At 47.8% G+C, this 16,472-nt stretch overlaps 1 protein-coding gene and 1 long non-coding RNA gene across 6 annotated transcripts in view; one reads left to right on the top strand and one right to left on the bottom strand.

The window, feature by feature from the left end:
* EVL (Enah/Vasp-like) overlaps nucleotides 1–16,472 on the top strand; it is a 140,588-nt gene that overhangs the window by 60,197 nt on the left and 63,919 nt on the right. The window contains exon 1 of one of the 5 annotated variants that reach the window (XM_082737687.1): nucleotides 12,481–12,707. The exons of 3 other annotated variants lie outside the window; for them this stretch is intronic. In XM_082737687.1, the coding sequence (XP_082593813.1) occupies nucleotides 12,697–12,707 (11 nt within the window). In that variant the 5' untranslated portion in view covers nucleotides 12,481–12,696. Of the gene's footprint in view, nucleotides 1–12,480; nucleotides 12,708–16,472 lie in introns of those variants that run through there. One more of the 5 variants, XM_082737688.1, reaches the window with a different exon arrangement.
* LOC309868168 lies at nucleotides 6,812–8,650 on the bottom strand. Its single transcript, XR_014313542.1, has 2 exons — nucleotides 8,450–8,650; nucleotides 6,812–7,086 (listed from the first exon to the last, which is right to left on the bottom strand). It is a non-coding gene; the product is annotated as an uncharacterized lncRNA (long non-coding RNA).

Raw genomic sequence — 16,472 nt, 5'->3', positions numbered from 1 at the left:
GTCCTCTCGTGTTAGGATCTCTGTTGGCCTCATCAGCTCAGTCCCCCTTCCAGAATGTTTTCAGGTTGCCAGTACCTCTCGCATTGTGATAACAATAACTGATCTTAGTATTCCATGTGCAGTCCAACCCGCGGAAAGGCGTACATACTCTACAGCCTACGTCACAAAATAGGTGAGTCAAGGACCCCATCACTGTCTAGTTGAACTAGTTGTCTAGTTCTCATGAGATGTGTGTGCAGTACCGACCAGCGTGCCTGGGGATTTTTCAAGATGACTTATGGAGATGTTGGACACTTCGATGGAAAAGTCCAGAAATCAATTGTCAGTTGATGGCTGGCAAAGGCCATTCAGTGGAGAAATACTATCTTGTCAACAGATGGAGTGGGAACAATCAGACATTGATATGCCAAAAAAAGGAACTTTGGCCCAGTCCTCCCTCGTCGCACCCAGGCTACCTTGAAATGGATTCTAACCCTGAATGTCCAGCCATGGCACTGCTGGACAGAAACCTGCAACAGCCCTCGTGACCACGGGGCTGGGCAAGCAGCCCACATGCATAAGAGCAAAAGCACCATCCACAGAAGATGAAGTAAGGCAAATTGGACTTAAATTAAAATTAAAAATTGTCATTCTGTAAAAGATGACGTTAGGAGAATAAAAAGACAAGAAATGTATTTGGAGAAAACATTTGCATATCACAAGGCCTTGTCTTCAGAATTTGTAAAGAAACCTCGGAACTTAACTGTAAGAAAACAGCCCTGTGTTTTAAAATGGGCAAGACTTAGGTAGACCTGTCACTGAAGAGGGTATACAGATGGCGCACAGTCACGTGGAAAGATGCACAGCACCAGCTGTCATTAGAGAAATGCAAATTAAAATCACAACGAGCTTTCTGCATCCATGTTAGAATGGCTGAAATAAAATATTGAGGACACCAGAGGCTGATGGGGTTGCAGAGCAGCAGCTGGTAGGAAGGAAATGGTACAGCCATTCTGGAAAACAGTGCAACTGTTTCTTATAAAATTAACCATTTAACCCTGCAATCTTAGTCCTCTATGTTTGCCCTATGGAAGTGAATACTTATATTCAATAAAAACCTGTACGTGTGTGCATGGCTGTTGATAGCAGCTCTGTTTATAATGGCCAAGACCAACTCAGGCGTTCATGAACTTAATGGAGAAACAATTTGTGATAAGCCATACAACAGAAAACTAGCTGGCAAAAACAAAAAAAGACTAAATTAAGTCATTGAATAAACACAGCAACTCAGATAAGTCTCAGAGGCGTTAATGCTGTGTGAAGGAAGCTGTCATAAAAATGGTTACATGCCGTAGCTTCCAGCAGTGTGGCACTCTCCAGAAGGGACTGCTCTGGAGGACACATCAGTGGCTGCCAGGAATACGTGGAGGGGGTGGGGGTTGGGGTGCCACCCCAGGACAGCTGGAGGGAGTTTGGGGAGGGATGGAGGCAGTCTCCTGTGCCAGGGATTCCACAGATCTGTACAGGTGTTAGAGTCGTACAAATGACCTATGTCTGAAACTAAACATGTGGACCGTTTGCCTACGTTACAACAAAAAGTTCTGAGAAACAAAAACTCCAGTAATTTGATGAAAAATGGTTGCTCATTATTATGTTCCTCTGGATTGATTTTATTTGTCATCAGCTAAATCTAACTGAGTGTCCTGTTTTCTTCAAATGCTCAGTAAAACCACTAGAAACCATTGAGAGGAGGCAGGAGGTTTGGAAGCATTAAAGTACTCAGTGTATGGCTTGAGAAATGAGTAGTTGTCAGATCGAGTTCTTAGACTCGCCCAGAAGCCTGAGCACGGGCATTACACCTGCTGTGTTCTGGGGAGGGCTCTGTAGGCAGAAGTACCCTTGCTTCATTGTATTTTCTCTTCACTTTCTGGAAAGCTGAAATAATTTAGAACCGTCACCCTGGATGAGGTCCTTTCTACTGAGCACTGTTTCCAATGGGAGACTAAATGGTGGGATGATTCTCCAACAATCCTAAAGTCCCCCTGTTAATTCATAATTCATTTGAAAGCATTTTCCATCTGCATTTGGAACATTAAAAAAAAAAATTATGTATCTGAAAGAGAGCACATGCAGGGGCACAGAGAGGGGCAGAGGGAGCAGGAGAGAATCTGAAGCAGACTCCGCGCTGAGAGCAGAGCCTGATGCGGGGCTCAGTCTCGTGGCCCTGAGATCATGACCTGAGCCGAAACCAGGAGTCAGATGCTTAACCGACTGAGCCACCCAAGGTGCCTCTGGAGCTTCTTCTTCTTCTTTTTTTTTTTTTTTTTAGATTTTATTCATTTATTTGACAGAGAGCGATCACAAGTAGGCAGAGAGGCAGGCAGAGAGAGAGGAAGGGAAGCAGCTCCCTCCTGAGCAGGGACCCAATGCAGGGCTCCATCCCAGGACCCTGAGATCATGACCTAAGCCGAAGGCAGAGGCTTAACCCTCTGAGCCACCCAGGCACCCCTGGAGCATTTTTTAATAATGACTTTATTGAGATACAATTCACAAACCGTGGAATTCCGCCCAGTTCAAGTGTACAATTCCACAGTGTTAGTATATCCAGTCTTGCCACCATCAACACAGTGTATTTTAGAACATTTTGGTTACCCTAAAAGCGAGCACTATACGCATTGGCAGTCTCTCCCCAGGTTCCCCTCAGCCCTTTCCCCCAGTCCTAGACAACCTCAGATCTGCTTCTCTCTCTTTTTTTTTTTTTTTTTTAAGATTTTATTTATTTATTTGACAGAGAGAAATCACAAGTAGGCAGAGAGGCAGGCAGAGAGGGAGGGGGAAGCAGGCTCCCTGCTGAGCAGAGAGCCCAATGAGGGACTCGACCCCAGGACCCTGAGATCATGACCCAAGCCGAAGGCAGCAGCTTAACCCACTGAGCCACCCGGCACCCAGATCTGCTTCTCTTTAGAGACTCGCCTGCTCTGCTCCTATCGCATAATGGCTGGCTGCTTCCTCTGCCTGGACTTCATGCATCACTGTTTGAGGTGTTACATTGTTCAGGTCCCTCTGTCCAAAGCAGGACTGACTGTAGCACATCCTCCTTGAGGGGACACAGAGATGTAATAAAAGCAGCAGTGGGCTGGGGAACTGAGAACTGGAGTCCGCACTCCATTTTCCTGGGCTCAACAAGGGTTGTGTTTGGGGAGAGAGGACCAGGGGGGAGGGAAGGGGCCTTAAGTTACCTTCTGCGTCTTTTGTAGTTTGAGTTTTCTAACTTTAAACAAATAAACTTTAAAATAAGGGCTGAGTGGGTAGCTAATGGCTCCCACTTTTTTTTTTTTTTACTTTGTATCTCTCTATTTTTAAAAATATCCAAGAAATCATGTATTTTTGTCTTCACTAGGATTGTTTATTTAACTCTTTATCCCCCAAATTTTTCAGTTACTTTACAGAGTTGCATCTATAATACATACATACACGGTCATGATTATTTTTCCTACTAATTAATATTCCTGTAGATCCTTGATCATGTCTTTCTCCTTAAATTCTGTTTGTCCAATATCAGAATTGCTAACATGGTGTTGTTTTATTTATATTTGCCTTATAACTTTTCCATTTTTGAAGTTGCATTATTGAATTATCCTGTTGTTTTAACTGTCTTGTGTAAACTGCTTGACTCTGGTCATTGTTTTTTATCAAAGCCAAAAATCCCTGTCTCTCAACCAGTGATTTTTTAACCCATTTGTGGTAGGTCCCTGCTATCACGTGAGTGCAGCCGCCACAGACCAGGCCGCGTGTGTTCCTGAGACTACCCGGGCAAGGACTGTGTGAGGAGGTCCATTCCCCGAGTGGCGGCTCCCACACGCCTGCGTCCCGACACGGAGCTGTCCGGCAGCTTGCCTGTGACGTGCTGCCTCCCCTTTCTCCTGCCACCTTTCAGGATTCCTCTGCTCTCACCCGAGCAGAAGGACACACCACCTGCCTTTCCAAATCTTTTTTTTTTTTTAATCTTACTTTTATTTGACAGATCACAAGCAGGCAGAGAGGCAGGCAGAGAGGGGGGGGGAAGCAGGCTCCCCGCTGAGCAGGGAATCCTGATGCAGGGCTCCATCTCAGGAGCCCGGGATCATGACCTGAGCCGAAGGCAGAGGCTTTAACCCACTGAGCTACCCAGGTGTCCCTGCCTTTCCAAGTCTTAGGAAGATTCAGTGCCTTGGGCTCTCCCAGCAGTCAGCAGACCAAACAGAGGACTTGTGTGAGGCTGCGTTGGCCCTGAAGGAGAGTTTCCGGAGAGCAGGGGTAGCGGCTGTGGAGAATGTTGAAGAGGGAAGCCTCCATTTCAGCAAGGCCCCCGACTCATGGCCAAGCACCACACCTCATCTCTCTGGTTGTCTGTTTAAAATTAAAGACTTCAGAGATGGTGTGCTCTCACTCTGAGGTATATAAGCACGTGTGAGTTGGAAAATTAGTCGAAATTTTTTTATAGCAAGTAGACTTGATGTGGCTGAACAGTTTGACCGAGTAAACAGGCTCTGCCCATTCAGTTTGCTGGCAGACCTTCATCCACTGAAATGCTTAGGGATGGCTGGCTGGCTCAGTTGGAAGAGTGAGCAACTCTTGATCTTGGGACTGTGAGTTCGAGCCCAGCACCGGGTGTAGAGATTATTTAAAAATAAACTCTTTAGGGCGCCTGGGTGGCTCAGTAGGTTAAGCCACTGCCTTCGGCTCAGGTCATGATCTCAGGGTCCTGGGATCGAGTCCCGCATCGGGCTCTCTGCTCAGCAGGGAGCCTGCTTCCCTCTCTCTCTCTGCCTGCCTCTCCATCTATTTGTGATTTCTCTCTGTCAAATAAATACATAAAAAATCTAAAAAAAATAAATAAATAAACTCTTTAGCAGTTCCGGGGTGGCTCAGTCAGTTGGGTATTGACTGTTGTTTTCAGCTCAGGTCCTGATCCCTGCACTCAGCACAGTCTGCTTGAAATTCTCTCTCTCTCCCTCTGCCCTTCTGCCTCTCCCCAGCTTGTACGCACACTTTCTCTCTCTAAAATAAATAAAATCTTTAAAAAAAAAAAAAAAAAAAGAGCTGGGGCACCTGGGTGGCTCAGTCAGCTCAGCATCTGCCTTCAGCTCAGGTCACAGTCCCAGGATCCTGGATCGAGCTTCATGTCTGGGTCCCTGCTCAGCGGGGAGTCTGCTTCTCCCTCTGTCCCTCCCCCTGCTCATGCTCTCTCTCTCTCTCTCTCAAATAAATAAATAAAAACTTTTAAAAAATAAAAGAGCTTAAGCTCCCATGTTAAGTTGTATTAGTAAATTCAACATACTTAATGCACATATACTACGTATAATGTTTCTAAATGTTAAATACCTTGCAACCATCTCAGGAAAAATTACAGATGCCACCAAAAAAACATGCAACAGGATACATAATTTTCCTAAATATTTCCAGAGGGTACTCAAGCGGAAAAAAGTGAGAGATGAGAGTAATAGCACTTGCTTCTGCTATCTTATTCTATATTTTCTCTCTATGTGTTTTTTAATGCTTTGTCTCCTTTTTTTTTCTCCTGCCCCACCTTCTGGGTACATATATTAAATTTTCTAAAAATACAAATTCAAAATCATACATTCTATTTTCATTCTCCTGCTTGCTACTCCTAACTTACTGTGACCTCTGTTCACACTTCTTTTTTTTTTAAGATTTTATTTATTTATTTGGCAGAGGTACAGAGAGCGCACAAGCTGGGGGAGCAGCAGGGGGAGTGGCAGCGAGAGGGGGAAGCGGGCTCCCCACTGAGCAGAGAGCCCCATGTGGGCTCAATCCTGGGACCCTGGGATAGTGACCTGAGCCGAAGGCAGACACTTAAATGAGCCACCCGGGCGCCCCACTTGTACTTATTTTTTGTTGTCATTGATTTAAGGCTCTCCGTGTCCATGGCCTCCTCAGTCTTCAGTTTTCTCTCACCTCCCTCTGTTCCGCGCAGACTCATACCCGCGCATACAAGGACTGGCGCATCTGGAATTTCCCTCCTGAGTTACAGATACGCTTTCCTTTAAAATGGCTATTGATTATTACTGCTTATCAAACAATTAAACCTCAGGCAATAAGAAACTTTATTAGATCTTTGCTTCCCCCAGTTTTTTTTTTTTTTAACTATTTTTTAAAACCATCTTAATCTGCAATTCCGTGTTACTGAGTACATTCTCAGTGTTGTGCAACCATAACCACTATCCGGTTTCAAAACATTTTCACCTCCTCTAGAGGAAGCTTCATACTCATGAAGCAGTTTCTTCCCATGCCTCCCCCCATTAATTATATTTTTTAAATGTTTTTTAATGTTTTGACATCTTTGGGGAACCTTGCTACCTAGGGAGAGGCTCACCGAGCTAGCTAATTCCTATAGACAGTAAACTGTTAGGGGGACCCCATTTCGGGTACGAGCCGACCCATTCCCAGTCACATCCCCACCCCCTCCCTCATCTGACTCACAGTCCCCAGGCCAGGACTTCCCCTGCCCGAAACTACCCTGAACAACTAGGGACAGCCCCTGTCCCCTCTGGCCTGTGGGAATTATTCAAACTAGCAATTCTAATCTGCTTACCCTGCCCTGCCTTTCCCCCAGAAACCCCCAGAATGGCTGTGGCCTGTTCTTTCCCCTTGCTCCTTCCTGCCTCCTGACAACACTGGTGCTTCCCTAATACCATGCCTCTTGTTTCACGGGGGAGCTGAGAGTCACATTAAACTTTCCTTTTGGTGGCATTGTCATCATTCGGTCACCTTTATAGACTAAGACCCGGACACAAAATATTGCTGCCACCCACAATGACATTAATCTGTGTTCAGAAACAGAGATCAAAATGTATTTCTTATTATATATCACAGGTTACTTCATTTGTTCTTTCTCTTCCGAGTCTTATATAGTGCTTGCACTTCTCAAAGATGTTCTGATTTTCCCCTGTGAGTTCATCATCATTTCTTTGGAACATTCAGTTGACTTGGCTGGTAATGTCTGTTTATGCTGCAGATGAGTTTCGCCAGGAGCTTGGTCGCGATGGAAGTTGGGGCAGAGTACCCTGTATTGCAGAGCAGATTCAAGCATTCCCTTTCCAGATGCTGACATTTGAAAAACAAGACCATGTCAGTACCCTCTCTGTACAATAGTAATAGTAATTCACATACTTCCTGAGTACCGGTCTTTTCAGCAGAACAGCCTAACGAATATTCTAAACACACAGTATGTATCCCAAGAATTGTGCTGAGCGCAACTGGTGATAAAAGATGAACAAAATGTGGTAGCCCCTCCCTAAAGAACAATCATCTGTGACAATTAAATGGATAATATTACAAACTGCAGGAGAAACACCACAGCAGGAATAACGTTGTCTATCTTGGGGCCCGATAAACACTTCATTGAAGAGGTGATATGTAAATTGGGACTTGAAGGGCAAAGCCAGGTGTGACTGCCTTTGGTCACGCAGCATTGCTGGGAGATTTTCATTATGTGTCACTGATGGTAACTAGTTCTGTGCTCCGTCCCCTTGTCCTCCACTCCAAGGACACAAGGACCTTCTACTCAGAACACTGTCTTTTTGTCTTTTTGTCTTTTTTTTGACACAAATTCTCATGAAAAACTAGTATTAGGAAGCAGAATTTTTTTTCTGTATTTCTTAGTCAAAGACCATGTTACACTCAGACATCACACCAAGAGAGTAGAAGAGAGAACAGTCTGTTTACAGAAAAACAAAACAAAGATCCACGGAAGTTAGGTGACTCCCCCAAGCCACAAAACAAGCCTTTGAATTTGATCTCTTAAGTAAAGTGTCCTGTAGTGTGGTTCCCTGATTTGTCATCAACCATTCTTCTCTCTCTTGGGATCTAGACACATGGGAAACATCTCTTTCCATCCAAGCCAATACAGTTGACGTTTACTGAGCATTTACTATGTTCAAGATGCAGAGCCAAATGCCTTAGCATTTAGTATCCTGCGTGAGACCGTCCCATTCATTCCTTCGCGTAGTCATCAAGCAGTCAGCATTAGCACCTGCTGCATCCTGAAGCGTGTACTGAGTGATGAGCTCAAGTCATAGTAACGTTATAAGGTGCTGCCTTAAACAGGACATCACTTCACACCCTCACTGACTGGTTCTTCAGATGTTAACAGTGCCTGTCCTATTTTTCCTACATTTTCTATTGCCTTGACACTATTGAGTTAGGAATTGGTGTTGTACCTGCATTCATAATTATGAATATGGACATTCCTTTCATTGAACAGATGAGGAAACCAGGATTGTGAATGGGGAAATAAATGCCCAAGGATGTATGGGATATCAGTAATAGAGCATGGGCTAAAATCCGTATCTCATAACACCCCAGCGGAAAATCTTTCCATACTTCTTAGTCCTCATAATTTACATAAGTGCATTCTTAAAGCTAGATGACAGGGTTAAAAGAATGCCCTCAGAAGGGTCACTCTTACCTCTTTTCTATCTACGGAAGCCAAGAAGAGTCAGTAGAAACATGCCTGGAGGACCGTGGATGGAAGGGAAAGGCATCTTCTTACAGTGAAGATGTTGACACGCAGGCTGGCACCTTCAGGAAATGCTCAGAAAGTGAAAGAGAATACCCTTTGGTAGTTTAATAATCATTGACTTCTGCTTCAGACCATGACACAGGAATGATCGTGGACTTACTCTCCTGACCAAAAAAAGGAGGGGGGGGACTATGAACTGAACAAAATGTATGAAGCACCTGAATATACGGATTCTGAAACTCACATAAGATATTAAATTCTTGCTGTTTTCAGGCATTGATAGGTAGCACAGGGCTCTTAGTCTTGAGTCAAGAAACACGATAAGTTCCACAATGGCTCTGGCTTTCTGTCTGGGGCCTCTTTCTGGTTTGGGCACAGAATGGTGGGGCTCAAGCTCAAAGTTGAGCTCAGATGGCAGATAATGGAATTCTAGGCTACCAAAATAGCTGGGTGTTGCAGGACAAAGAAATAGAGAAAAGGAGCCCTTGTGGTAGGAGCAAGGATAGAGTTTTGTGTGGGGATTCGCTTTGGGTTGTTGGCTGAGGGCTGGCTGGCTGTGCATGTGTGGAATGAGACTTGTCTGTGAGCCCTGACACAGGTTACCTGCTGTAGGGCTGAGGACTGAATAGCGATGCCAAGTTCATGCAGTGCTGGGAAACCTAGGAGAGTCCAGTCGCCTGAATGAAGAGACCGCACCGAGGTCCTCAAGCGTCCAGTTAACTTCCCAGAGCAGCCATACCGTAGAGTGGGGACTGTGCCCTTGAGTAAGGGCCATACCCTGGGGCTAAGTTCAAAATGGAAATACAATTTTAAAAGACTTTAAAAAATTAAGGGCGCCTTAATTTACAAATTAATTTAAAAAAATTAAGGGCGCCTGGGTGACTCTGGGTTAAAGCCTCTGCCTTCAGCTCAGGTCATGATCCCGGGGTCCTAAGATCGAGCCCTACATCGGGCTCTCTGCTCAGCGGGGAGCCTGCTTCCCCTCTCTCTGTCTGCCTCTCTGCCTACTTGTGATCTCTCTGTCTGTCAAATAAATAAATAAAATCTTTAAAAAAAAAAAGAATACACACTTGACTTCACCAAAAGAATCTGCCAGTAATTTACCTGCCTGCCAGGGCAAATTCAGTGCCTCTAAAGACTGTATTACCCAGACTCTCCGCACTATGACATTACAGTGCTTAATATACAATCATAAATTAGTGGACATAGAAAGAGTCAGAAGGTGTGGCCCCTACTGAAGGGGAAAAGCAATCCGTAGACCCTAAAGTGACTCTGAAGTTTGAGTTTGCAGGCAGGTACTTCCAAGTTGCTATTATACATATGTTCAGAGACTTAGAAGATGGATAAAGTAAGCAAATGTACAGAGAAATGGAAATGGTAAAAAAAAATTAACAAAAATTCTGGTACTAGAGATGAAATTTTAAAATTTTACCACAGGAGATCAAAAGTGGATCAGAGATTGTATTTAAAAAGGGCTAGTGGACTTGGATACTGGTCAGTAGAAATCACCTATTCTGCAAACCAGGGAAATAATATTGAAAAAAATTAAAAGCCTTGGTGACTTTGTGGGATGATACCAAGATGATGGGTGTGGTTGGAATCCCGGAGGAAGAGGAGAAAGGAAATGGGGCAGAAGAATAATGCTAGAGGAAATCATTACCAAAACCTTCCCAAATTTGCTTAAAAACCTTAACTTACATATCCAAGAAATCCCCCTCACAGGGAAAATACAAAGAAAACCACCCTTGAGCATGTCATAGTTACACACCTCAAATATAAATTATACGTATCAATACAGTTTTGTCAGTTATACCTCAGTAAGGGTGGAAAAAATAAAAGCCCTTCTCCCCCCCCCACAAAACCCAGATGTGACAAGGACAAGAAGAAGCCAGCAGGGGAGAGACCCTTTGCTGGCTGTGGTCAGGAAGAGACCTTGGGGTGGGAGAAGGAGTTCTTGTGACACTGTCCTACAGTTCGCAAGTGGAGGAGGGGGCATGAGGAAGGGGGGGGGGGGGCCTTGGCTGAAAGGCCAGGAATTATTCTGCAGAGCCTCCCGAAGGAAAGCCGGTGCTTCCAACGCCTTAATTTTAGCTCAGTGAGACCCTTGGGATCTATGTCAGACTTCTTACCCTATTATCTCACAAAACTTCAGGTCCTAACTTTGTGTTACAAGCTCTAAGTGCACAGTAATTTGTTACAGAAACAACAGAAAACCAGCACGGGGTGGAGAAAGATACACCAGGTAATAAGTAAACCCAAATGCCTACGTTAATACCAGACAAAGTAAATTTAAAGACAAAAATGATACCAGTGATAAACAGGGACATTTCATACTGATGAGAGGGTCAGTTCATCAGGAAGATACAATAACATAAAAGTTTATGTACCGAGCAAGAGCCCCAAAATACATGAGGTAAAAATGGACAGAATTAGGGAGCCCCTGGGTGGCTCAGTGGGTTAAACCTCTGCCTTTAGCTCAGGTCATGATTCCAGGGTCCTGGGATGGAGCCCCGCATCGGGCTCTCTGCTCAGCGGGGACCCTGCCCCCCCACCTCCTGCCTGCCTCTCTGCCTAGTTGTGATATTTCTCTTTCTCTCTCTCTCTGTCAAATAAATTTTAAAAAAAATTTTTTTTAATGGACAGAATTAAAGAGAGTAATAGACAAATCCACTCTCACCAGCTGGAGACTTTAACCCTTTCTCTCAGCAGTTGACAGAACCATTAGGCAAAACAAATCAGTAAACCAGTAAGGACTTAGACCTGACCTGACACTTTTAGAACACTGTACCCACATTTAGCACACACGTCCTTGTGCACACAGTACATTCACTGTGTAGACTACCTGCCGGGCCACTAAACAAGTCTCCATAAATCTGAAAGGATTGAAAGCCTACCTGGAGAAACAAAGCAAGTTGTGCTAAGTATGTTCTTTGTCCACAATAGAATTAAATTAGAAATAAATAGCAGTAACAGGTGTTTAAGAAACAGAAACTAAAATGCTTCTAAATAACCCATAGATAAAAGAAGTCCTGTGGAAAAAGAGAAAATATTTTGAAGTCAAGGAAAATGAAAAGCACAGTTATGTCAAAATTTGTGTCTTGCCCCTACAGCAGAGCTCAGAGGGAAGGACCTGTCTTTGCGAGACACGTTCAACATCCAGAGTGCTGTCAGCTGTCCCTGAGAGCTGTTCCTTCCTTCCTTTGTGGAGCTGTTTTTCCCTGAACCAGTGATAGCATTTTAACACATGTATTCACTAGCATTGCAGTGTCTTCCTTTCTAGACTCCGAAAGCCCGCCCAGGACTTGAAAGACTGCCGTCCTCTTGGGCATTCCGTCTCCTGGTTTGAGCACAGGCCTGAATGAGGGACTGGGAATGGGCCTCTTGTCCACGACAGCCCGGTGGAGGCGGGCAGGGTCGGGGCCGCGAGCCCCCCCACAGCTGAGGAAGCCAACGCCCCAGGGTCACGCAGTGAGCAAGTGACGAAGCCAGCTTTCCGGGGCTCCTTGCGCCTGTCCTGGCAGGCCCTCAGCTGCGGACGGAGCTCTCCGCATTAGAGACAAGCGTCTCCGCTTGGAGGAGCACAACTGATACCAGAGTCAACAGTAAACGTTCAGCAGGTCCCTAAACATCGCCATGCGGCCTGCCTTCTCCGGAGGATCGGGGAGGGCACTTCTGAGCTCTCCGAGGCTTTTCACAAAAGCCTCCACGAAGCTGCCCACAGGGACCCACCCCACCCCCACCCCCGCTTTCTGTAGCAGGTGGAAAGAGCTAGGCCCAGGCCTGTCAGGCGGCTGTGGCCGAGCAGGGCGGCAGTGAGCAGGTGAGGGGGCAGGTGGGGACCACCGCAGGTCCCACTCCCAGCCCCAGCCGGCGGCTGCAGCCTTGCTTCAGGGCTGAAGGCCGGGCCATGGCCCATGGGAGTGCCGTGGGGTGGCGTGGTGGCTCAGCCGCCCACGCCGGGAGGTGGGGGCTCTGCACTCTGAGCCTCTCGTCTCTTCTCCCTGGGTTTCAGTTTGTAACTGGGGTTTGTTTCCCCTTTGTCTCTGGTTCAGCTTCCTTTTCCTGTTTGGTCTTAAGTAGAGTCTAAAAATCAAGTAGCTGCCCTCCGAGGGTCTGTGGTCCTCTGATCGGCATAGCCTGTGGGTGGACAGGACTCACCTCCTCAGGGTTCCCTGTGCTTAAGCCTTTCAGCCATGGCCACGGGGTGAGTATGGGGACCAAAAAGGGGACAGAGGAATGTCAAGAGGAAACCTAGACTCACAATCGTGTAGAGCTGAAGGGACCATAGAAATCATCCCAGACCCTCTTGTTATACTAAGGGGGAGATCAGGGACCAGAGGGGGAGGGACTTACCTGGGGTCTCAGGGCAAGTTAGGCAGAGAGCCCACCCCCTCTCCATCTGCTGGTGTGTCATTACATGGGCCCATGCCCCTCTATGTCTGTGATCTGTAATGGCTTCTGTGTTGAGGGCACTGCTCAGAAGTCAGACGGCTGCCTTGGATTATACACGGGCTCTGAACCATCTAGGGGGTTGTGGTTGGCTCTGAGGTCCTGGGCTCTTCTCTTAGGTTGTTTTCCCTGAGTACTGGGCAAAGAGGGAATCACTGAGGTTCCTTTTTATAGGAAACGTCAGGAACTGACTAGCAGAGTCCTGACCTGCTTGAGAGACTGGTGACCGAGGCCATCGGCCATCAGACTCCCACCACTCCGGCTGTGCGCGGGTGACAGCCAGGCCACACTGTGTGTGTCTCCTTGTGGGCACTCTCTCTGATGTTGGGGTAACACCTCAGCTGTGATTCTCCCCACCCTGTGACCCCAGGAAACATGGTCGGTGATAAGACAATTCTGTCCCCCGGGAACTTGGGGTGTCAACTTGATTAACTCAGTACTAACTTTGTGTCGCCCTCGCTGTACAAAGTGCTGCTTCACTGGTTTCCTTACTTGGTTCTGTTGGCCGTGTCGGTAGATCAGGAAGGTATCAGCACTCGGCTTTTGAGGAGGAAGAAGCCAGCCTCTGGAAAGCAGAGGCGCTGGCCTAGGGTCGCAGGACGGCCGCCCTGCGTTTTTCCCAGGGTGCCGCACAGGCGTTCTGGAAGCGTTTGGCAGTGAGCTAATAGAGCTGGCCCTGCGGCAAGCGGATCGTGGCCCATACGTCTTCTGTTCCAAGCAGGTATTTTGGTGAGGGGGCATCGCAGCCTCGGCCAGCCTGTCAGAGTGCTTTCCTCTTGGCCCGGAGTCGCCAGGGCCTGGGAAACGCTGTCTCCTTGTCGTTGGCTTTATTCCTGCTCCTTTGCAGCCGGTTTTCTATCACTTTAGTAATTTTCATATAATTCCGAAGGACTTGTGGGTGGATCTGTGGAGAACCAAATACTTTGATTTCAAAGGCGTGTGCACTTCCAGAGTGGGTGAGGACCAGAGTCGTTCTCAGCTGTGAATTACAGTGTGAAAAGCTCAGGCAGTTTACTCTACCCTGTCCACTGCCGCTGCAGAAAAACGAGTCCGAAGTAAAGGGGGAGGAAGCAAAACAGGTTTTTTTAAGGTTTTTGAAAATAGTAAGAGTCTTAGAGTCTCCATCTTGAAGGGCCCTTAGAGCCGACCCACAGTCGGGCTACCAGGTCAGTGGTGCTTTGGGCCTCTTACCCTCCACTTCAGCCAAATTAACTGTTTTTTATCTTTGTAAAGTATTCTTCAGTATCTCTTTGAGGGGAAAAAACGTGTATTGGCAATGTTGGTCTTGAAGTCTGGATACTTCCTAGCGAGTCTGTTTTGAGGTACACAGATCAGGAAACTGAGGCAGAGAGCGCTGGCAAGACCGGTCTGGTGAAGGAGGTGGTGGCCCAGCCAGGCGGAAAGCCTGGGGTCCTGCTCGGCCTGCCCACACCCATCCGGCGGGGCAGCGTCAGTAGCCACGAGCAGAGCCACTGGAAAACCTGCAGGCTTTTTGGTCCTCCTGCTGCTGACCTAACGGGGTACGACATCTAGATTCCGTTCACCCGCGTGCCTGTAGCAGGCATCCACAGGGCCTTTGGTTCATGGAAACTTCTTCTAGTGCCCACTGTGGCCACCCAGAAGCCAAGCAGCATTTCCCCGAGCACTTGGCCATGGGCTGGGAGCGGGAGTGCACGGAGCCCATGGCAGTGTCCGGCCCGCCCAGAACACGCTGGCAGCCTTGCCTTTCGTTCTGTCGGCAGTCCTGAGGGCAGCGGGGCTTGGGTTTTTGCTTCCATTGCACAGAGGAAGAAACCAAGGCAGAGAAGGAGCGACTTGCTGGGAAACATAGCCTTGAGCTCTGGCTGCTGGCTCCGTGTTGCCCTTCCACACTGAGAGCTGCTCTGCTCGGGCATGCAGAGACGCACAGGGTCAGGGGGACAGCACTCGGGAGTGGAGAGCCCGCGAGTCCCCAGCGCCACACGGCACACACAGTGATGAGTGTAGACGGAAGGAACAGCAGGAGTTGAGACGTTCGGGCTGTCGGGACCGACTTTGAGGAGAAAGTGGGACCTCAGTTGAACTCCAAAGGATAGTGCATGATTTTCAGAAAGGCACCGAGCGGGGCAGGTGGGCAGCTCAGTGAGTTAAGCCTCTGCCTTTGGCTCAGGTCATGATCTCAGGGTCCTGGGATCGAGCCCCGCATCAGGCTCTTTGCTCGGTGGGGAGCCTGCTTTCTCCTCTCTCTCTGCCTGCCTTTCCTCTTGCTTGTGATCTCTTTCTCTGTCAAATAAATAAATAAAATCTTAAAAAAAAAAAAAGAAAGAAAGAAAGAAAAAGGCACCGAGCAAGCATCCCAGTCAGCGTCAGCCAGGGGCTGCTCCAGGCGCCAGGAAAACAGGGGAACGAGAAAGACCGTCCTGTTCTGAAACTGCACTGGGGGCAGGGTAGGGAGCGGACGCAGTCAAGAAACCGTAAGCCAGAGACAGAAACACCAAACTGCACTAGAGGCTGGTTGCAAATGACCAGGCCGTCGCCTCACCCAGCGCCCAGGTGGGGGACCTTTATCCAAATACCTCCGCTGTGACGTCGTGAAGCCACCGTGCAAAACTCTGGAGATGGAAGCATGGGGGGGGCATATAGGGAGGGACAGCAAGTGTAAAGACCCCGACGGGAAGAGTTCGGTGAGGTCAGGGGTCAAAGAACAGGGAGGTTGAAGCTACGTGAACCAGGGGAGAGGGAAGGCCAACACCAGCCAAGACGTGGGCAGGCCTTCTCATGCAGAGCCCACAAGCCTGGTGAGGGGGTTCGATTTTGTTTGTTGCGTCGTGGGAAACCTTTTGGAGGGTGGTAAGCACGGGGAAAGGCATCCGATGGAGGACTGAGAACAGTCATTCAGGTGGCTCATGATCTGTGTTGTGGCAGGAGCGGAGGCAGGGAGCCCTCCGGCCGGGCTTAGAGTCCAGTCCAGGTGAGAGGGGGCGGTTGGGGCTGGGGAGGGGACAGTCAGTGCAGGTGGGGAGCAAGAGCCGGGCTCGGGATGCACCGTGGAGATGCGGCCCCCAGGACACCCCGCTGGGTCGCCTGTGGGTGTGCAGGAAGTGCATCAAACCAGACTCAGGTGGCCTGTGGTTTCCCTTGCCACGGTGGGGGTGGGGGGCGCCATGTAAGCAGCTGGAGTGCCAGCTGGGGGGTCCATGGGGGTTGTGAGCCTGTGCAAGACAGGCTCCCAGTAAATGGTGGTCGAACGAGTCTGCGCTGAGTGGGAACCCGCTGATTCCAGAGTGTGGCAGGAAGGGTCACGGGAGAGAATGTGTCTGCCCCTTTCTGGTGGAGCCGCTAATTTCAGTCCCTTCCCTGGCCTCCCTCTTGTCCTCATTGTGTTTCGTTGGTGTTTGGTTTTTTCTAAAGGCTTATCAGCTTCCAACATACTACATAACTTATTTATTATTTTTAATACTTTATCTCTCTCTCCACACCTGTAAAATCTAAGTTCCAGGAGGGGAGGGGCTCTTGTCTGTTTTGCTACATTTATCGAGTT

Source organism: Mustela nivalis (assembly GCF_964662115.1).
Source record: "Mustela nivalis genome assembly, chromosome: 6".
NCBI lineage: Eukaryota > Metazoa > Chordata > Mammalia > Carnivora > Mustelidae > Mustela > Mustela nivalis.
This window is presented reverse-complemented; position numbering and strand designations above follow the sequence as displayed.